General features: G+C 32.5%; 2 protein-coding genes across 10 annotated transcripts in view; one reads left to right on the top strand and one right to left on the bottom strand.

Moving 5' to 3' along the window:
• The window catches only part of LOC126815642 (uncharacterized), a 66,753-nt gene extending 63,842 nt beyond the window's left edge, over positions 1–2,911 (top strand). For all 5 annotated transcript variants that reach the window (XM_050541391.2, XM_050541392.2, XM_050541393.2 and 2 more), the window contains exon 5: positions 360–2,911. In XM_050541391.2, the coding sequence (XP_050397348.1) occupies positions 360–547 (188 nt within the window). In that variant the 3' untranslated portion in view covers positions 548–2,911. The remainder of the gene's footprint in view (positions 1–359) is intronic.
• A 2,373-nt stretch (positions 2,912–5,284) lies between these two features.
• LOC126815636 (protein MTSS 2) overlaps positions 5,285–24,481 on the bottom strand; it is a 58,758-nt gene continuing 39,561 nt past the window's right edge. Inside the window, exons 7-16 of one of the 5 annotated variants that reach the window (XM_050541373.2) lie at positions 22,094–22,272; positions 19,009–19,179; positions 17,725–17,874; positions 16,771–16,887; positions 15,093–15,516; positions 14,747–14,877; positions 12,597–12,719; positions 10,814–11,006; positions 9,873–9,995; positions 5,285–9,493 (exon numbers count right to left, since the gene is read on the bottom strand). In XM_050541373.2, the coding sequence (XP_050397330.1) occupies positions 8,862–9,493; positions 9,873–9,995; positions 10,814–11,006; positions 12,597–12,719; positions 14,747–14,877; positions 15,093–15,516; positions 16,771–16,887; positions 17,725–17,874; positions 19,009–19,179; positions 22,094–22,272 (2,243 nt within the window). In that variant the 3' untranslated portion in view covers positions 5,285–8,861. The remainder of the gene's footprint in view (positions 9,494–9,872; positions 9,996–10,813; positions 11,007–12,596; positions 12,720–14,746; positions 14,878–15,092; positions 15,517–16,770; positions 16,888–17,724; positions 17,875–19,008; positions 19,180–22,093; positions 22,273–24,481) is intronic. The other 4 variants (XM_050541374.2, XM_050541378.1, XM_050541376.2 and 1 more) reach the window with 4 other exon arrangements.

The raw sequence follows: 24,481 nt of genomic DNA, 5'->3' as shown, positions 1-24,481 counted from the left end.
TTGATTTAAATTGACCAATAAGTCGTGTTTGCAATGTCGAAGACTGTGGATGATATTGAGTTAGTGACTTTCTTCCTGTAAGTCTACAATGAAATGAACTCAGGAATATGCCGTATAAATATATACTAACACAGATAGAGACATGCCTTCATTATATCTATTGTTGTGACTGCAATATGTGTTGCGTGGTATTTTATTATCAATGTCAAATTATTGTTTTCATAAGATTGTAATCGTGTTTGATTTGAAAGGACACACAGATAAAGTGAGATCTATTATGTGAATAAACCTGATTTATATTTGTTTGCTTGTTCACTCTGTTTTGTGATGTTATTAATCAAATTTTTATCTATTTTCAGGAATGGATGTGAATGTTGGAATAAAAGGTCTGATGTCTCTATCCAAACTTATTACCATGGCAACGACGGCGGAAACGGAACATGCCATTATGAATACCATGCAACAAAAATCGAATCATGCCGAACAAGTATGCAAGGACTTCTTAAAAAATGGTTTAAATGAATACGTGTTTTTACGACCATCGTAGAGTGAAGCAATTGGCGAGATTTTTTAGGTGATATCGTGACGAGATAGATGAATACCGTGATACACAGTGTTAAACTTAATCAATAACAAATGGAGTATCTGGTGGACGTTTATGGAGAATGGTTTCTAGAGGAAAAAAGAAAGAAACGTAAGCAATATAATGCTTAAATATCGGAAAGAATTGTAACCGTTTGACGTAGGGATTAATTAACTGATCATGACCCACCTCTGTCGATCTCCAGAGGCTGTGATTTCAGTGCTAGAAGTTGGCTATGCAAAGCATATGGATGGATCATTAAATACCTATAAAGTGAAAGTGCCGCATCAGTAATCTCTGCTTGAAAACTACTAGTCTTTTTATATATTAAGAAATTACACGTATGGAATCACGCATACCGTTTCTGGCTCACACACAGTATATGATTCATACTCACGTGTAATGGCTCAGACGCTATGAGCTTAAATAATAGCTATGGACTTCCCAATTCTCCCTGTCATTTCCATAATGTCATATAATATAAATAGGTTCTAATATTTACATGGTTAACGTCAATTTTATTTTAGCATCACTTGTTACCATATTATTAGCAAGCTTTTGTTCAAACCGTAGAACTTTTCTGGAAACGAACCAAAAGTGTATATGAAAATATATAGAAAATACACAAGAACAAGAGAAAGGAAATAATCAAAGGGAATGAACATTATCTTGCAGCTTTCTTCAACACAAGTACGATACAGATTGAATCATTGATCTATCGGCATGATTATTGGTGTGAGAAGAGATGAAAGTATGGAAATCATTAGTGCTCTGTGTCGTCTTTTAATACAACATATTGAAAGGTTGGCCACCAGATAATAGATTTGTAATAAAGATAATACCTTTGCTCTTTTAGCATATCTGGTAGACCGGTGTTTTCAAATAGAGGAGCTTCTTCCTTTTAAATCTCCGGGGATTTTCTTAATATCAATACGTATTATAAAATACAATAAAATTATTTGTGTAGAACAAAGAAACCAACTGGGTAATTTATCGACATTATGGAAAAGGCACAGTTAATTATTAAGAGATAATGATATGTAAAGAAAGACAGTTCCTTATTTTCATCCAACTTCATTAACAGATCATTATTTTCTTCTTTATTGAAAGAATGGTTTCGTTTCGTTTTTCCCTTTCATATTATTGATTGTGATTAAGCCTGGATGATTTATTTGTTTCATATTGTGTAAACAGATATTAGCAGGCACCTAGCAGCTCACATAAATGTGTTTTGCTGATTATCTCTAGAACACGACAAGAATACTTAGCTGTATCTTCTATTAAAAAATATTAACTAATATGAATTGGCTGATGGTCCAGTATTACTTCAAGTTTCATACCACATCATATAATAAAAATAAACTTCACTCTTTAAAATTCCAAACCCCGTCCTACTACAAGACATCTTCGTATATCCTGTTTACAGGGAAGGCAAATTTAAATCAACATGGCATGAATCCATTTGAAAACATATTAAATTTTGTAATATTTTGCCTCGCCTTCGCATTATCAAATACACATATCTCATTTCCAACATTCTTTCAAACAAATCACAAGCAACCTTTATGTCAATGTATGAGAAAAAAAAGAGTGTCCCATCGGTCGGTCCTCTTCTGATTAGATGACATTCTATTCCAAACATACAAAAGCATAATTATCATGTATTCTGTCGATTGTAAGTACCCAACAAGATGGGCATACACTCAAAGCCGTAAACAGAACATTAAAACCGGTTTTAAAAGAAAAGTGCTTACAGTGCATAATTTTGTTGTTGACCCGTTTTTACAATTGTTTGAATAAAAATCACTTCGAATTAAAGGCAACCTTTTAATGTTGCGTAATAATTGTTGTTGAACACATGTCACATGTATTGATTAATTGAGAGGCATATGCCATTTTTTTTTAAAATGTTTTTGTTGGATATATTTTATAAAACGGCTAGACCTCTTTCATTTGAATCTAATATCAAATTGTTGATGTGGGTTGACAATTTATTTTCGTCGAAATGATGAAATATAACCGATTTTGCGTTCAACCGTCAGCGCATTAAGCCAATCTCTCGAAACAAACAAAAAATAAATCGGAAGAGATCAATCAGATCAACCCACTTCAGTACTAAATGTTGACTTAAATTAAAGAGGTTTAGCTCCTTTAAGTTATTGTAATCGTAAATAAACTGGGTGAACGTATTTGTGCGCAATTAATTAATAAACCGTAGCCTCAGTCGGTTCGTTATTTTAAAAAGTGTACACAATTTGTCAATTTTGTATATAAATGTTAATAATAACTATCAATTTTTGTTTAATAAAACATTCCCATGTTAAATAAGTTCCAAGTGTTTTTCATATAGTCAACCCGCCATTCTCTGAAGATCAATAGTTATTGAAATCCTAACATTATTATTACGATGCATATGTCAAAGGAGGGGTGACTATATGTTCCAATAATGTACAAATGACTTCAATCGGCGTTTATATTTTCTGAGGAATTGAATACAATTTGCGTTATGTCATTTCGTCCATTAAAGAAACCGATACTTGTACATGTACCAGCCAAACAGTTGAAATTAGCATGTTCTATAGCAGGCAGACTAGCATTAAATTTCACCAAATTGTATATATAGTACATCTATTTACAGAAATTCTCTCTATCCCTCTCTTTGCATGATCATTTTTATACGCCCACATTGAAATGTGGTCGTATATTGTCGTCTTCCCTGTCCATCCGCCCGTTATGATCCTTGATCACTTTGAGGAATCTTGCGGGCGCTCTAGAGGCTAAAGTTAATATCCGATTGACTTTAAATTTATACACAGTGTTTAAGGTCATGAGGTGAAGAATCTTATTGATTTTCTGCGATTTCCGATAATTATTACCAGAGTTATGGCCCTTGAACACTTAGAAAAATCTTGTGGAGGCTAAAGTTAATATCCGATGGATTTTAAATTTATACACAGTGTTTAATGTCATGAGACGAAGACCCTATTGATTTTCAGCAAATTCCGATAGTTACTACCAGAGTTATGGCCCTTGATCTCTTTGAAATATCTTGTTGATATATCTAGAGGTTAAAACTCCCAATTCATTCATTCATTCACTCTAGAGGCTAAATTTAATATAAATTGTTTAAGGCCATGAGACAAACAATTGAAACAAATTCTAATCTTTTCTGATAATAACTTCATGAGTTATTACTCGTCGTCAGATTTTCATGTGTTGTAAGTGTTCTGATTACTAACAAAAGAAAAAAAAAGTGCAACAACACTTGTTGACTACCTTGGCGACTTAGCTGCTGTGGGTGTATGTTTCATTGCCTGGCAACCTATCTATGTTGATTTTGTGGTCCAGAATGGACGAAGGGGGTTGCATTGAAGATTTATTTTCTGACAGGTTTTGGTAAATAATCATGGTTTAGAAGCAGAAAGATAATATATGAGTAAAGGGGTTGGTTACAGTGAAATGTAAGGTGAATAGTAGCGTGTTTTTAGTATGTATGCTACTTTAATTTTGTGTATCACAAAATTTCATAAGTCAACCCCATACAAAATCTGGAGCAAATACTTTGTGATGTGATGCCTTGTCTGTAGTGAAAAGGCAATTTAGGGAAAAGTTGGAGCCGGGCAGAGACCAGATTAACATTGAAGTTTGGTTTCCATCCCAAAAAACATAACTGGGTTATTCCCCCCTTAGTGCACAGACGACACATATTGACGTTAATGTAAATTCTCGTCTCTTTGACCAGTTCTAAGTTTTCATTAAAAAACCTCACAAAAATGTAAATCCAAACCTCATTTTTTTCAAGTTTATATCAACAAATGGGAGAAAGAGGCTTTATATAGAAGGATCTCCGACCCGAAATTGTTCTTTTTTTAAATGTCCCAAAATAAGACGGAAAAAAATCCCCGCCGATTTCGGGGAGAAAAAAACAATAATATGCACACTCCCAGGCAGAGCCATTAAATCCAGAAGAAAGTGTCCCCGGGCCCAAGAAAAGACCCTTTTAACTACATTGCAAGGGTGACTGTGTCCATTACTAATTCACGTAAACCACCACACCATTCACTTGTGTCGTTAAACATAGCCCACTTATATTCGACGGAAGGCGATGGGCCATAACGGTTCACTAATTGGGATGTTCCGGTGTTAGGCGAGAAGTTTCTCGAGATTTCCAAAGTGGTGAAAGGCGGGGAGTCGGACAAGGCGAGAGAGAGAGAGAGATGGGGTTTAACGTCCACTCGACACAAACTAGGTCATTTCGGGACTAACACATGGTTTACAGGCGTCCCTACTCCTTGTCACGTACAACCGGGGATTCGAAACCACGCCAGTTGACTCAATGACAGGCTTTATGATACAGCGCGCACGTGCTAACCATTCGGCCATCCACCCCCCCCCCCAGTCTGACAAGGCACAGTGCTTAGTCATTCGGAGGGGATGGAAAACCTAGGCCTCGTGTACACACTGGCAGTTGGAACTGAAAGAAGATTTGCTGGAAACACTGACAAGATGTGGTAATCATTTTCGCATAATTTGTTTTAGACAAATGTAGGCCTACAATTAACCACATACATACAGGTCTAACGCAAAAAAAACACTGATTTCTTGCAGTCAGACATTTTGTCAAGCAGTGAGCATCTTCTCATATACTTTAGTCTTAATTCCATAAACATACAAATATATTTTAAATAGATGAAAATCAAAGAAAGAAAGGTTACTTTTATTAGAGATAAAATCTTGTACATCATGATCTTATTAACACGACCAGTGTTATTTATAATAATAAACTGTCTCAGTTTTCATAGTCTTTCAAATGCCAATTGGATATTTCATGTACACAAGAATTTCTGAACACAATTTCCTGCTTTGATTTTTTTGATTCTACCATTCACAAGAACAGGAGTTCCAACATTTAATTATGCAAAATATTTTTAAGCAAGACCCATGCACATATTCCAAGTACAATTCAATATTAGTTAAGCTTTCTCTAGCGACTCTGTGGTTATAAGCAAGGAATATTCCAGATTCATCTCAATTACTTAGAAAAGCTTGTGCACAGAAGATTAAGAACTTGGAATCTGAATTTGAAAATAAAATTCTGAATATTTCTACAAGATATAAAATGAGACTATAAGATGTATATACACTACTTACAGTATACTAAACAAGGATTTCAATCAAAGTGATTTATATACAGCCAAAATATAGAGTTAATTTGTGTATGTGTGTCTGAGTAGGAGGTGGGTGTGTGTGTGTGTACAGGCTGACAATGCCCTTTAAATCCTGCTTAATATAGATACATTAATATAAGAACATAAAAGCACATTTTATACACTTTTTACATTGAATAGTCAGAACATAAATACATTATAGCACAGAATCATTAGTATTTGATATATAAAATGTAAAATAATATGTTAGTCTTATTCAAGAATTTTAACTCTGGAATACTAGACAAGCTTCTGTCTACAAATTATATGAAAGACTTAAATACGGCCATTCATGTATGTCATTTAACCATTATCACTAACAGAATTTTACAAAACTTATAACTAAACATTAACTTTGATTATTTCTAATACCATTAACAATAAACGTCCATGACATCCCACAGAGAAAAATATCTAATTAAGGTAATTACAATCCAGTATTAATATCATGGATATTAATATAATTAATTACAATATCTCCAAACAATTATTTTTGTTTTACCTCACCCCAAGAGACAGATCCTATATCAGTTACTTTTAATCAGCCATCATGGGATTATTATTTTATATATCTGATATACTTTAAAACTTCTCAACTTTCTTTATACCCAGACTGACAGAAAATAAAATAAAATACACAAATTATTTACATAAATAAATGATTTTCACATAAAATATAAAACACAATAATGGCAAGAAAAATAAAAACATAAATTATTTAAGAGTAAGCTAACCAAGAGATGAGAGTTTGACTATAAGCCTTCTTAATAATAAGCACTATAAATTATAAGGACTGCAAATATTCATCCATTAAGATGTGTCATTTTAAACAAAATTTCATAAGATATTTTAAATCTTATTTAATGTCTATACACAGTTTAACTTTCTCAGAAGTAAAAGTATAACACCACATACTTTTCAATCCATAATGCATGCCTCATCTCTAAAACAAAATTGAAGCACAAATATCAGGCCAAACACAATACAATCAAATTGAAACAAATTAAATATTCAAAAATTTCATCCACTACATTTTAACTGCTATATATAGATTGTACCCTCTGGAATAAACCCTGTATCGGATATTGTCTTGGTATATATATGTTTTAGATAAAACCATAACATATAGATGTGTGTAAATATATATGTTTGTATAATATTTCAAGGGTCACATATAATAATATATTAAATGATGGATGGGAGAGAGGTATTATTACTATAATTATTGTGGAAGTATTTGGTCGGTTAAAACATGATGGAAATGTTCTTAAAACAACCTGTGATTTACAGTTTAAAACAGAGATTCCTTCATCTCCTAATAATCATGATTCTAAATAACTTGAGCTCATTAATTATATAATACATTCATATCCCACTAATTAATAACGAACAATTCACAATATATGTTGCAGCATAGGTTAATACACATAAGCTTGATATATTAGCATCAGGTGGTCTTATTCATCCTGTATATAATCAATGGATACATTAATAATATGTTTATAATATATATTTAGCAACGCTTTACCACTTCAAAGGCCTATTTCTAGCTTAACACACCAAACAAATCATTGTATTCCACTTTAATATGATAAAACAAATCCAAAAACATCTGACAATTTCTGGAAATTATATGTATCTTCTTGGAATAAAGACTTTTAGTTGGTTCTAGAACTGTTCTACATGCACTTCCATCAAGTGCTATTCATCATAAAAGCCTTAGGCTCTGCCAATTCAAGTACAATTTGATTGACATGAACTTGGCATGCATGTTCCATGGACAATTGCACAGCGATTGACAGACTTCGATTTTTATAAGAAGTCACAATTCCAAGACAGTGGCGATGATGTCATGCTAAGTTCTTGGTCCATATAGTACTATCTTGCTTATTATATTAAACTTACATTTGAGACCATTATTTTTTAATTTTATCACAATAATCAAACTAGAAATAGGACTTCAATATACATACAGATATAATGCCTTTGGTTCGTGCTGCCATGCTGGAACAATGACAACATCAAACAAACTTAAAAAAACGAAAAGATGTACGAAAATTCAATGATGCACATTATGAACTGATGCCATTATTACACTCAGAATTTAGGGTTCTGACTTCTGACCAAATAGAGAATAATTCTACTATGCTGTTTACAAACTTTATTTAAAACACAGTTGTTACTTTTGTAATACCACGTTTACCATTTGCTCACCAACCCCTGGTCCCTTTCGACCCCAAATAAATCTTTTGTTTACTTTGTGCTAGCTAAAATGTACTGTGATGAACTTTTAAGAACAAATATTTATCTATAATTCTTTTTGTTACGAGAAATTATATTTCATCTCTGAGAATAATCAACATTATGACCTTTTCTGAGATTTTAAAAAAAGAATTAAAATCGTCTGTTTATATAGTTCTCAAATTAAAATATAGAAGTAATCAATCGCTAAAAGGTATTCAAAGATACAAACACCATGAGATCAACGATTGTTAAGATTATTGCAACTATCCGAACCATTACTCAAGTTAAACAAATTATAAAACATTCAGATGAATATTCATTAAGGAAAGCAACTTTTTTCATTGTAAAAAAATCACCTCCAAGCACAGTGGTCTGATTCCTGTTAACACACTGTACAATGGATTTAAATTCAATGGTAATTCACATTTTGCTGGCTAAAAAAAATAATACACAGTATTTCTATTAAGTGATCCATTCCCCTCTTCAAGATATCCTAGAAGTCAGATTAATTTAGTCAAATCTCAAATGAAATAAAGCACTGAACAGACTGAACTGTCAGTTGAGATGGAGAGTGAATCAGCACAGTCTAAACAAGGGAATGAAAGCGCAAATGATATTTTACAATAAAATATAAGATTTAGTAGAATGATAAGCTAACCAAACAAGCTAACTGAAAAACATAGAAATAAAGATTGAGGGATCAGACTACAGTATATATTAGGGATTAAGTTCTTGATAATAAGCTATTAATTAGAAATCTCAATATGTATAATCATAATATATGGAATATAACCAGTCTCTATCTGGAATGGGGTTTTATAGATATATTATACATCCGAGCCATCCTCGGCTATCACTCGTCGCTTCAATTCTTTAACAAAACACCCTGCAAGATCACTAGCTGCAGGCAACTGAGGAGGTGGTTTACTATAAATCTTTTCGATTTCTTTAAGTTCATCATCAGTTGGGGGAAGGGGAAAATCCATTTCCTCTCCTCTCGGCACATTACGCTGCATGTTCATAGCAGCAAACTGAATATTCATATTCTGTACCTGATTGGTACTTCTATTGCTGGCATTAGCTGGACCTATATTAGATATAGCGTAATGTGAACTACTTGTAGATGATGAACCTGAACTCAGTCTATCAGGAGATGGTGTTGATACTACAGAGCTGGGTGGTGCCCCCTGTTGTCTGTTTTGTTGTTTGCTGTGTTTTATACTCTGTTGTATTAACTGTAGTTCTGCATATGGACCTTCTGTTTGACCATTATTGACCTTTCCTCCTTTTGGAGGTTTGGGTGCTGTGATGGGTGGGCCCATTTGTTTGGGAGGTGATGATCGGCTTTTAGTGGATCCACTAATGGATGAATTTCTTCTAACAGGTGGCGGTGGTTTAGCAGCATTGGCTCCATTAGCTCTCTTCAGACTATTTGTTCTGGAATTGGTAACAGGAATTCCTAAATATAGAAGTAAAAGAATTAAATGGCAGCTGTATATCAAAGAAGGCAGAAAAAAGACATGTAACTATTATAAATCATTCGGTAAGACAAGTCATGCATATACATGAAAAACAAGCAAAATAAGATGGGTTGATGGAAAGGAAAAACATGCTTATTGTGATTTAAATTATAAAGTTCTTGAAAATGTAAAAAAACTATGTTTAAATTCTTTAACAATTCCCAATATAAATATTTGTTTAAACTTTTATCAGTAGAAAAAATTGGTTTATTTGCAGTATATTTGAAGCTGTCTACTAATATTTCAACTAAATAGCATGTGCTGATGAGCTAGTTTACATTGTGATAAGGGGAGTAACTCAAGTTAGTGATCACACACCTGCAGTAGAGGCTGGGCGTTTGGTAGCCACAGCTGCTCTAAAAGCTTCATTGATAGGGCCGCTACGAGGAATGGTGAAATATCTATATTCTGTATCAACTGTCACGGAATTCAAATCAAAATCTGCAAGCAGCCAAACCAAACAACACTTGTTAACACACAACAACAAAAAACAATCAGTTTAACTTAACAACCATGCATTGTTAAAACACTGTTCAAGATATTAACATACTACAAATGCAAGTAAATCTTTCAAATCTTGGCATTGTGCAATTCAGTTCAATAATTTACATTGAAATTATATAATGAATGTTTGATATAAATTACCATGATCAGTAAGCCATTAGATTTAATCACATTGATTTGTTCAAGCAAGAAATAATTACTATCAGCAGATATTGTATTTGATGAAACTCAAAACCAAATAGAAACATTACCCTGTGTAATGAACAAAGCTAACATAAAGGCTAAGACATTCTCACTCCAATGACAAGCTTAAACTTTAATATTAAGATCTACTGGCAATGATTTAATAGGTATAAATAAATATGATCATTGCGATTAATTAAAGAAGAAAAAACACATGCAATTCTAAGAAAAAATTTTGGCATGCAAAATCTATCATAACTAATACTACTTTCCACATAGTTATTTGTTCACAGGGGAAACAAAATGTAAAAGATATACATGTAGTTTTGATTATAATAATCATCTATGTACGGTAGTGTCCACAACTAATATACTTTAGAAATCTCAACTTGTACAAGCTAATTCTTGCCAATGAAATTAAGTATTTTTTATAGTTCAGAATATACAAACATGTGTGTAACCTGATTAAAACTATCTTACTTAAAGTATTTGGTGACAATAAAAACTATAAAGTGCAATGGTCAAACAATAAAGCAGTGTATTTATATAGTGTAAATATAGAGCTAACTTACCACCAGACGGTATAGTATCTTCTGAACCTGATGGGGTACTATTCATAGTGGCATAACCACTCGAACACTGTAATGATGCATGACTTGCATTATAACTACTGGCTGTAGCAGGCTCGTATGTTGACTCTAGAGCTGCTGTACTCTCTTCCAACTCTCTAATTGCTTGAGCTAACTCCATCGAGTTCTGCTGCATCTATTCAGATCAAAATAAAGACGTAAATTCACATTCTGATTACAGTAATAAACGATTTGAAGGATTACAAAATAGATCAATGCAAATGCTGTATACATCTTCACTCACATGAATATATAAACACATTTCATAATTCATTAACTAAATCTTCGGTTTTATAATGCAGTAGAGATCCTTCTCAATCTTTTCTTTAAAATCATGTAACATATCAATATATGAAACCTAAAAACCCAATAAAGACATAATTTAGAGTAGAATGAAACTCAATCCACAACAGAAAAGTTCCATTGCCATTGATACATGAGAGAGAGGGGTATATTTTTATTGTTAAGCATTTAAACTATAAATATATTGCAAAAATGAAGAGAAAAGTTAAAGCTGAACATTGCAAAATACAAAGAGTAATATTCTATAGCACTAGTTCTAATGATAAAAGATCAAAGACAAATCTAAGGTGATTAGTTTTAAACACAAACATTGCCATTAGAAATTATTCTTCCCTATCACAAAATCAAAACATTTGTTTTTAAACCTAATAATTTACTTGGTGGTCAGGAATAAAATTATTTGTGCATCTTAATTATATCAAATGTGGAGACTTTAGATTTCCAGTTATCTCAAACATTTCACTGATCATGCAAAACTGAAAAGTTGTTAGTCTTTGATATTTCTACAAACATTTTCACACAGCACACACAAAATATATTGGTACTATTCCTAAAAATCTGTAAAAATTTGCTTAAAAATTCCAAGTGCCAAGTCGTACTGATATTTGGGTTCAAAATGTCCTTCACAAACATTTTTGCCTCAAAAAAGATGGTCCATCTATTTCTATATATTCTAGCAATAAATATGGATATCAATGATAGTAACTAGAATTTACTTTTAAAACTTTCTAGACACCTTTGTTCATATCCCACAAATGTCAATTGAAAGAGGTGGAAACATTAATTTGATAGATGTACTAAACACATCATTATTTTTAAGCTTGATCTGGTAGTATTGATGATGTCACTAATGCAGTCTTTAATTAAGGGTGGAGCTTGGATAAAGGTACCTATAATTTTTCTTAAAGATGCATTACGCAAGATTTAGATAAAGAGCTGGTTGTTCCTGCTATATTAGTTCAAAAATAGACAATGAAAAATGAACACTCAAATTACTTTATTCTGATCTAAGTTATCAGTATTTGATTGTTTATTATAGTAGCAACAGTATTTGACAACCGAGAATAAGTCTTCATTTATCCGTTTTTGAATTAAATTATTATATGGCGATCGTGTTTCAATCTATTTATATCTCGGCCATCCAAAGGTCTAGAGAGTTGATTATAGGCTTGTCATGTGAATAAATGTCTAAATAATAATCTATATAACATTTGAAGCCAAAATAAAAACCTGCAATAGGCAGATTTAGCTCTTACATCATGCATCTTTAAAGTTTATCCGATAAAGAAACAATTGGACCATCTTCTTTAATCATGTTTGCAGGTACACACACAATGAATAATCCAGTTTACAGGCCGAGACAAATGTAAAATCTCCACATTATTAATCTATGTGTGAACGGGACACTGTAAACATATCTTGCCTTTTTTGTAGGTTTTTGCGGTGAATCGAGATCAGATTCCGAAGACTGATATTCAGTATGGAGAGCTGCTGTACAACTATCAAGGCTCCTAATGGCCGCCTGTAGGTCCAACATATCACCAGGCTGTCAGGACAACAAGAATTAGAGCATCACAGCATAAACAGAGTTAGAGATAGATATCAAGCTAACATTTCTTTCCATAATAGATTATAAATAATATAATTTCCTAGCTTTACTGGAAATTTTAAAATAATTTCTAATGTGATTTCTGATTATGGAGAAAAATGTTTATAAAATGTTAGATTGGTATAGATGAGCTAGCTACTAGTTTTATATGGGTGAGATTACATGTACTATTAATTCCTATTATCTGTTATATATTTCAAGCCCCGGATTTGATTAGTGGAACATATTATAAATCCTGCTTAAAGTCCATGATTGTCATTTGAGGGATTTTTAATCCCTTGAAAACTACAACATTGTAATAGTCCAACTTGAGTCTCTAAAACCAATATCAGTTTAAACCAGCGGCTGCCAGGCAGGATACGCCCACATTTTCGAGAGATGGATAGAGAACAAGCTAAAAAGAAAGTGATTTTTCCTACAATCAAGGGCCATAATTCAGAAAATTACAATTCGATATGCACAAATATCGAAAGTAAACCGAGATCTTTGGGTTATAAACTTACATTTCAAGTTTCAACAAAATCGGATAAAAATTATGACCTCTATAGGGTCCACAACCTTGATATACCATATTTTTACGCTATTTGAGAACGAAGGGAGGCCATTTTGTCTGTCAGTTTTGGGCCGATTTTCACGAAATTCGAACTCAGTCATCCTTAGGGTGTAACGGTGATATAATAACACATTTTTTTAAATCGGATAAAAATTATGACCTCTATAGGGTCCACACGCCAAAAAACGCGATTTTTAAAACAATCAGGGGCCATAATTCAGGAAGTTACGTTCCGATATGCACGAATATCGAAAGGATCCGAGATCTTTGGGTTATAAGCATACATTTCAAGTTTCAACAAAATCGGATAAAAATTGTGACCTCTACAGTGTTCACAAGCTACAAACGTGATTTTTCGTACAATCAGGGGCCATAATCCATGAAGTTACAGTCCGATACATGCCAATATCGCAAGGAACCGAGATCTTAGGGTGATAAACCTATATTTCAAGTTTCGTTGAAATCGGATAAAAATTGTGACTTGTAGACTGTTCACAAACAATTGTGGGCGGAAGGACGTCCGGACGGATGTCCAGGGGCGACGACAATTAACGGCCACATGAAAATGTGGGCGTATAAAAATTGTTCAATTTGGTACATTTTTTACAAAAATATGATGAATTGAAAATTTATCAATATTCGGCAATCTAGTACCACCTATAATCTTAATCTGATTGAATCTACAGTTGATATTTTTTGATTTTGTTTTTCTTAATTAAATGTTAAATAATCAATATGGGTACATGTTAGTGTGGATTAAGCTGTCAAAAAATTAGATATTCAGTTTGTGCATACAAGCAGGTAATTATAGTTATATTTGATCTATATTTCTTGTCATGTAGGGTTGATTAATACTGTCATATATATATATAACGCCAGGTTGTTTAACACTGTGTATCAATATTATATTTTGTTAATATATTAACAATTTTAAACTTTTCCCATGCTAATTTCCAATCATGCGATATTATATATCTGTTGTTGACGGATCATAACATCTAAAATACACGCTGCCAATTGTTTTATATATTTTTTCTCGTGTTATTAATTTATATTTAAGATTAAGAAGACAGGAGATAGCTCACCATGCAGAGTGATATTATAGGATACTAGAGAGACCCCATGCATAGATAAATATGGCACATATATAATAATATATCACATAGATATCTATTATATTATGGTAAACACCTATTGTATACTGTATAAAATTATAATACTGTCAAATTTTTAAAAATGTACATATTTTATTAATCATTAGTTATTTTTAACATCAAAACTCTATCTTGCACTTTCAGTTAATCTACTTTAGGCACTGGTCCATTAAATTAATCTTACAGACATTGCAATTGTTATTTTAGCACATACTGTTAAAACTATTATAAAACAAGTATCATCAGCATTTACTTACAGATGCATTTGAAGGTGTGGGTGGTGTCGGACCACGTTCACTTTCCGGAGATTCCATCATTTCTAGTTCCTCCCGTTTTTCAGCCACCATGCGAGCTAAGTCAACTGTATTAGCATATATTGGCTGTGGACCTTTAGAAAAAAATAAGCATTTCATACTTTATTCATAGTTAACTTCCACAAAACATATAACTTTAATTGTTCCTCTGTTCTGACATTTTAAAACTATTTCAACAGATAATGGCTCTATCTAATCATCATACAATCAATTATGCAGGCCATATAGAAAAAGACAGATTAGATTTGTATTATTCCAAATTTATCAAATATATCTTCATTTGTAATACCTGTTGGAACTCTAGGACAGGAGACAGCTTTGGGTTTCGGCTTGGGTCCAAGGGGTGGCAGCACTGGCTGCACCTTAGTGATTGTTGCAGAACTAGGTCGGGCATACGGAGAGGGAGTTGAATTGTGGGAGCGTCCGGGACCTTTCTTGGATGGGTCATTCCGCAGTTCTACTGTAGCTTCTGGAAGAGGCTCAAACAGTTCTTTGTTTAAGGCTGGCCGATTATGAGATTTTTCATAGGCAGAAGAAATAGTGTGAGGACGATTTGGATCTGCTTTAGCTGCAGCAGCGGCAGGCTGATTTGGCCAATTATTCCATGTTGAATTAGCAGACGGTGTACTGGCAAGATGCTCATTTGGAGTTGTTGGTGTTTCTTGTTCAGGTGTATCAGTACCATTACTGTCTTTATCTGAACAATTGTTATTCTGTAATATAATACCGTTATACAACTTATAGATTTAAATAAAGTATAGCCTACATATGAATCACACAAACAAAATTTCTAGAGAGACAATAGTCAGTCTTAACCCAATATATATATATTGGGACATTTAACGAGACATTGCACTGAACAAAATACTCTAAATTTTTCGTACAGCATATTTCTCATTCAAAACAGGTATTAAAAAAACAAGAAATTTAATTTTAAATAATTTTGGTCTATCTATAAAGTATTTTCATCAGTAAAATATCCATTAGCAAAATATCATTCAAAGATATTGAGGTATTAAGGCAAGAGATACAGATGCTTTTTCTAAATCAGAGATGATATTAATGCAACAGAGTCAATGGCCTATCAATGTATATTGTCTATATTGACACATATAACATTCAAAATAAAACATAATATACTGCACAGATAACAGTGTATAACCCAGTTCAACAAGTGTTATTCTCTAATCTATGAAAACCTGATGGCATCAGCTGTTGTGACAACAGAGTCAGCCATAAATCAAGGGAATAAAATAACTTACTGAACCAGGCTATAATGAACATATATATATATACAATGCACAAGATAGAAATAATAGCTATATAAGATAGTTGAATAATAAAATAACTTTAACAGTTAAAGAAAACCAAAAGACAGTAAGAAAAAAGCAGCAGCTTAGAAATAAGGTGTAGGTTAATGATAATGATGTGCTTGTGATTGTAATTATAATCAATTATTAGCTGACCCGTTATCCAAAATAACGAAAATATTAATAAAACAGTATTAAATTTAAAAGAAATAATTTTGAAGGTTTCTGTGAAGAATATTTGAAAGAGGAGAAATCTGATAAATGAATAAATAATATATAATACTAGTATGAATATAAAACTATTAAAAGATTTATGTAAAAAAATCTAGAATGGCAGCTGGTGTGATTCCTATTTTAATGATCACAATTAACATTTGGCCTCATTATTAGATTTCTACTGTTAAAGCATGGTGATGAATGAACAAATGATGCATGCAACCAAATGTTAGTGGTCCCAGTCAGTAAGCTCATGTATTCTAAAGACATATGACATTAGATTCTCACAGTGTTGAAAGAATTAATTAAAATATAAACATTAACCAAATTTTCTTTCTAATGTAAACACTAAGCAAATTTTACATTAGGAATATCACACTAACTACCACATTATCAGACTAGAAGCTGACCTAGTTTAAACTATGATTGACAGGACCCTACCTGAAATAGGTTTAAAGATTGGGGTGTGGTTGGTCGTAAAAACAATGTATCCTGCGAGGTGAATCCAGAATCTTGGGATGACACGCTTGTGAGACGTATGGTTCCCACTGGCAAATGCTGTGGGCGTAAGAAAACAGAAGGCATACAATCATGCTTTAAAGGCAAGATCAAGCTATAACCAATCAATTAGCTTCATGCATACCATGAATCTTTTATTTAAATAATTATATTAAATAATAATGATGATACAAATGACTCTAGACAATTCATTGACTTCCACTGACCCAACTTCTCTATTTTTTACACATAACTATTAATTCATTCATTTTATAAACTCAAGTTAGTATATATGATAATAAATGGATTTTAAAAATAATTTTTGTATTCAGAATTTCTAATAAGATTTTATTTCATTAATCAAAAAATTGTCTGATGAGTCATTATCCAAAACCATAAAATATAAGTCTAGGCCAAGTAGAATTTTGAAAAGAAGAAAGAAAATTAACAAAGTTTTTTCAATTTTTCTAGATTTTGATTTTTACATTAAAGCAACACTAATGCTATATATATAGCCTATGTTTGTAAATAATGTAGTACAAGAGTTGAGCACTTCAGGCAAGCTTATATACATGACAAAGTGTCCTCTTTCATTTTATTAATAAATCTGTAGAGATGATGATGTTATTGACATGCGTATCAATAAATTATCATAATTTATTATAACAACATGCAGAAAATAAATAAAAATGTTAATACTGCACATTTAAAATTAAATTTAATTGTGAACAAAATACATTGCTGGCACAGTAATTCATTAATAGTTTAAACTGAAATACAGTTAGTTTTTTTAATAACAATATCAAAATACACTTTGACCTTTTCATAAAACAATATTTGACAAATACTATATTAAAACTTGTCACTTTTGTGTAAAATATAATGTAGATAACATACCTGGGATATATTTCGAACTCGTAAACTATGGCTAGGAGAGTGTGAGTGAGATTTCAGAGAACCACTAGATGAACTGTTGATACTGCTGATACTACACATACTTGACTTCCTGGAACCTAGAGAACTTGGAGAACTTGGAGGAGAATGTTGCTGAAAAACAAACGATTACCAATATAAAGGGGGATAACTCTTGCAAAACCACTTATTATCTACCTTTGACCACATTTGCAAGAAAAAAATACTGATTGATGTAATCAATTTAATTTCACTCTTTGCAGTAGGAGAAAAACCTCTTGTGAAAATAAAGAAGAGTGTTATAAAAAGTTTTATTTTTGTTCAATTTTTTAAACAAACAAGTTGACTTACACATAAGGATTTGTACAAAACACAAACTTTGTAACACATTCATTATGACGTATGTGTATGTGATATAACTTGAGTCTAAATACTTATGTTCTTTCCGTTGAGCTTATAATAAATATTATGATTACATAGACATACAAAAACATTAACATGACTCATGATTTCCTACTTCTGCTATTTCAATCAAATAGGCTTTCCTTTTGCTAAATATCATGGTCTGTATATTATTAATATAGGGTAAATAAGTGATTAGTATTATTATCTTAATATATCTCCCGTATATTAGTATTTAGTTGATAATTACCTTGTAAATGTCAACTCTAGTTAATGCCCTTAGCACCTGCTTTATCAGACTATGTAAGTGCATACTTGTAAGTATTTATTATATAAAAAAAAATACAGCCCACATTAATGATATCTATTGTTCATGCTGAATATGTTTATATAAGGCTTCCTTATCATCCTTTTTTCCAGAGGTTTGCCCTTGTCAATGGTGCAGGGTAGATAGCCTGGCAAGGAGCAGTGTCTAGTCGTATGGATGATATGAAAATATGAGATCCTGTGTACACATTGGCGTGCACATAAAACACCCATGGCAGTTGGAATGCAAAATAAGAGTAGGCTCTCCGGGCAAACTTCCCCTCATACCATAGCACGCTGCATGATGTGTGTTCATCTTCAAGAGAATGGGTGGAGCTACATGTAATTGTTATTTTTTCTCTTAATTCAAAAGTGTTATAATTCTAAATACTAATATGGCAGATTGGTTGACAAAATCTGTTTCTTACTTACTAAATTCTACATTTTAAGGGAGGTACATACCATTTTTTCTGACCTACGGGTGGATCTTTAAACCAACTAACACTCCTTTCTGGCTATGTTACTGATTAATAATTTGAAGATGAATAAGTTTATACTTACGTGATGATTTTTTGCCGTTAGATTAAAGGTACTAGCATCAATTCCTTTAATATCTGTAATTACTTGTTCACTAGAGGCTGGCAAATTTTGAGGATCACTGGCCTGCAGACATAAACTCTGCATGATTTCCTGTAAATGTGTAATCTCTGTGAGTAGTGCCACTTCATTGTCCTGAAATATCGATGATAAAGTCATGATAATATAAACAAAGACTGAATAATTAACTTTTAAAAACATTTGAAAACAAATATCTTAGAGAAATCAATTTGAGAAAAAGATCTTGACAGCCATACAGATCCAGCAGTTGCCAGGCAAGATATGCCCACATTTTGCAAGAGATGGACAGAAATGTGTTTTTTTTGTACAATCAGTGGCCATAATCCAGGAAGTTACGGTCCGATATGCACGAATATCAAAAGGAACTGAGAACTTTTGGATATAAACATTTATTTTAAGTTTCATCTAGATCTCATAAAAACTGTAACTTCTAGAGGGTCCACATTACTTTTACACTATTTGCGTAAAGGCATTTTGGTCCTATTTTTACAAAGATTCGAACTCAACCATCATTAGTGTGTAACGCTGATATATTTAAACGTTTTTTTAAATCAAAGGGTTCTATTTGCTATAAACATGTGATTTTTCATACAATCAGGGGCCATAATCCAGGAAGTTACAGTCCAATATGCATGAATATCGACAGGAACCGTGGTTTTTGGGTTATAAACACACATTTCAAGTTTCATCAAAATCGAACAAAGATCCACAACATTGGTATTACATACTTTTAGACTATTTGCGTACACAGAGCAGCCATTTTGTCTGGCTGTTTCAGTCAGATTTTTACGAAATTCGAACTATGCCTTCACTGAGGTGTAACGGTCATATATTTAAATGTTTTTTTAAAATTGAATACAAATTGTGACTTTTAGAGAGTCCACCAGCTAAAACATGATTTTTCAAACAATCAGGGGCCATAATCCATGAATTTTCGATCTGATACATGCCAATATCGAAAGGAACCAAGATCTTTTTGAGAAAAACCTATAGTTCAAGTTTCGTCAAAATCGAATAAGCATTGTGACCTGCAGAGTGTCCACAAACAAATTGTGGATGGATGTTCTGACGGACAGGGGTGAGGACAATATACGTCCACATGAAAATGTGGGTGTTTAAAAAAGAACCTTTAAAACTTGTCTTCAGTATGTATGCTGTGACCTACGAACTTTAAAGGCTTACGATACACATTCATAAGTTTCAAAAAGGTCAAATGCATCAAACTCTCCAATGGTATAGTATAATGATGGCAACCCTTCATTGTAAACGGTATGATGAAATGAAACAAGAAGACTCAGTGATCAACATCCTGTGCCCTTGGACATGTTTTGAAAGGTACAGGGATAGGCCATCAACAACCAATACTAGTACATATCATAAGATGTATAGCAAATAGTATCAGGCATCCCCAAAAACAGGGAATGCGTTGAAAAAAATATCTTGAACAGTTAGGATGGACGGAGAGTCTATTACAATATCCTTCCCTAATTTAACTTGGTGCAGGATAAATAATGGGAATAATGGGACAGACTTTCATAGCTCAGATTTCCCCTTTGTCAATGACAACCATTTTGAAAGGAACAGCAAAACAAATTTAGGTTACAGCCTGTAAAATTCATATTAAATGTTTATTAAAGACCCAAAATATGACAAGCCTTTCCTATTGTACCATGGTATTCATGTAGGTCACATGCGGGCAATAAAACAGAATTTAAATGAATGGGGTTAATATCATAAATATACTCATGTCATAAAAAAATATAAAATACCAATCCCACATATCTTAGTGGCACTTTCTATAGGATTTAACCATGCCTCACATTTTTTTATTTATTAATGCGTGACAATCACCATTACATTTACCTATATCATGGCAATGATATAATCTAAGGTATACGCCGACCTAAAACCTACTGTATAACATGTACCTATCATGTATACAACATACTTAATAAACTTAACTCAATCTAATATATTACCAAATCTTTATTGAAATTTCTTCCATGTATATATAAGCTCTTTCAAAAGCACAGTTATTAAATAAGAAAGGACTTCTTTTAACACAAACGGCATATGAGATATTTTTCAGAGTGAGGATTTATATTAATACATGTATACTAGTTATTCTATTGGTTATTAATATAAATTTATTGATTTCTTTCAGTACTATCAATAACATTCGGTTCTGCTCTGAAAAGCAGACATTCTAATTTTTATTAGGTATGGTACACCACCTATTGGCTATAAAGTTGTTTATTGTAACATATAGGTGGTGTATGAGGTAATCAAGCGTGAATTATCCGAAGGGTCGGTACAAAAAAGTTATGCTGAAACGCAATAACAAGTTATTTATCACCTGTCACAGAAGTCAACTACCTCTTACAGTCTGCTAGTAAAGATCTAAAATCAATTCTGTTACACTGCAGTTCCAAATTGTATAAAATATATTTAAAACAATATGCATTAATTGAAACAGCCATATTGTTAAAACAGAAATGGCATCAGGTGCTGTAGATACAGAATGTACTGACTTATGCATGACACCTGTCACTACTTCCAACTAATGGTCCAATAGTTCAAGTTTGAGTTTCCAAGTTGTAGCTTCTTAGCAAAAGATATGTTCACCAATAGAGTATCAAATTCTAACAATATGATCTGATCGGGTCATTAGGCCGGGGGTTTCGTCTAATGTGAGTGTTGTGGATCGAAATGTCTGTTTATCTATGCAAGTTGTGGGTTTGATCTTAGCTATGTAAGTGATAAGGGGTAGGGGTTGCCTATCTTATTGCATGGGTTTTCTACAGATTATTTGGTTAGTGTCTCCATTTCTTCCTGAACACCTTTCTATCTAATTGATCATATGGTACCGTTACAAATACGGACAGTTCCCTCCACCTGCACATGTAAAAACTTTATAATGGTTCATAATCATACTACTAATAGTTACATTAGTCTAACAATTACTGAAAAGCAACCGATCTTTTAAACAACAGATGATGTATAGATTGTAAATAACTTTTTTACATACCACAAAAGGCTTAATACAACTGATAAATAAACAAAATCTGCCCCTTTCTTCTACCAGTGCTGTTCTTAATGCATTCTTTTCTGTTGATTCCAATAGTTTATATTTCTCATTAACATCGTGCATGGCATGATCTAATTTACTCTGCATATCGTTCTTACCTGTAAAAATATTTAAGCCATCTATTGATGACGAAAGAGAAGAAAACATGATTATTCCTAATTGTGTGGTCTTTTGGTCAAGAATTTAGCCAGCATGCCTGCATGCACATCCAATTATCATGCTCATCTTATATAGAGAAAGACTTGTTTTTTGGTAACTGGTGTCCCCATATTTTGAGCAATCACTGACATATTTACATGTAATCTAAACTAAAAGTACGATATTCAAGGAATTTCATCAAGGCTACACAAATGACCCTGTCTGAGTGAAGATGATGCCTACAAAATGGTCCAAACTTTTCCTCCAAGATCATGGCTACAAATATGGTTAAGGGAACTGCAGCTGTTACCCTATGGATTAACAGTTTTCAGATGTTAGTTCAAGAGATAATTATAGATTTCTGTTGAATACTTTTGATGTTAAAACATTTAGATGCAACTTTCAATCCTCTGTATACGAAAAGTGTCAGTGACAGACTCAAACTATCAAGAGTTTTACCAGACTGTATTTCTTCATTTTGAATTCATGGTAAAGATTTCTGTTTGAAAAGAAAGAATTACAACATCTAATCTGAAATTAGTTTTATATTTATTATTACTGACCATGCACACATTCAGAAATATCATAGCAAATATATATAGCAACAGAATCAAGCAAGTTTAAAAATATTGATTTATTTAAAAATAATTCAAAAAATCATATTCAAGCATTTTTTAATAAAGAAATATCTATCATAATAATATATATCTTTGATTGGATAAAATTTACACACATGTACATCATCTTATCATTTATAATAGTCTTTTGTATTTTTTTATGCATGTAGGAGCTTTATACATTGATTTAAATATTGTTCTCTGCTTTAAAAGCTGTATCTTTTTAAGTATGTATGGACATGATTACTTCTCTGTTATGTTTTGAAATTATTCTATATCTAATCCTGCTATATTCTTGTATCATTTGTTGTACAGTTACAAGTCATTGTCTTCGGATGAAATTTTTTAATTTCAAAACATGTTTGATGGAGTTTTCTTCCATTTTTAGAATATGAATAACTATTCTATATTATATATGTTTCTTCAACGCCAACCTATGTAATGGTAAATCAATGATGTTAGAAGACGTGGACCATCTGACTTGTAATATAAAGACAGTTGGTCAATACACTATAGTATTGTATTTTGTCAAGGTGATTTCAAGGTCATGTACCTGTCATTATCACTAATGACTAGTCAATCAATACCATCTTTCTTTTAAACTCTTCTCTTCTAATAGAAATCATATTGATTAACATATAATTGGCTCTTTTATAAATCAACCAGATAGAATGAAGGTACAAAATGGCACTTCATTTCAGGTCGAAAAATGATTTGGTGTAATTCAGGTGTATCAGACAATTTCATTATTTGAACTTTGTGCAGATAATTTATGTATAGGATATTAACCTACCCGAGGTTGATATGGTAGAGAACGTGCGAGCGAAGCCCAAGCGTTCTCTACCATATCAATCCGAGGGAGAGTAGGTTTATATCCGACATATACAACGCCATTTCACCCTTAAATTTAATGGGCTCTTCCATTAAAAGGCAACAACGATTGGATAATTGCTCGATAGTTTCCGCCAAATAGCGAAAATTACCGAAGTAATCACGTGCAATTACGTGCATGTTTTTGTTTATACGTCGCCATTTTGGACTATTGAATTGAAAGCAAAAACAAAATGGATAGTAATACGAAGTCAGACGAATAATCAACCCTTTTTAGCCAACATATTGACGATGGAATAGATGTGAATGCAAATATCGACGAGGATCTATCCAAAGCCTGCAGAAAATTTGGACCAAAAGGCATTCTTTTCCAAGAATTCTGACAGTGATCCATGATTGAAGGTTTTCGGTATGTTCAGAGAAGGATTTGACCGACTGCTTTAAGTGGACTGTACCCAAAAATACTTTACAAAGGAACTCTTGGGCGATAAATACTTTCAAGTCTTGTAGTGTGTGGAGAAATAATCGCAATGTGGACGAAAAGAAAATTCTGAAAGATGTCTTAGACATGGATAACCGATCTAAATACATGTATGTCGATAAGTACGCCGTCTATTTCGGTCCTGAATGTTAGAAACTGTACCATAACAAATTTTAATTGTCAAAAGAATAAAAATTTATTTCTGTGTTTTTTTGTATTATTTCGATCATCTACGTCATCAGCAGTTGATATGAGCCGAAT

This window comes from Patella vulgata, chromosome 3 (genome assembly GCF_932274485.2).
Source record: "Patella vulgata chromosome 3, xgPatVulg1.2, whole genome shotgun sequence".
Lineage (NCBI taxonomy): Eukaryota > Metazoa > Mollusca > Gastropoda > Patellidae > Patella > Patella vulgata.
Note: the sequence above shows the minus strand (reverse complement) of the source record. Positions and strands in the feature narration are given on the sequence as shown.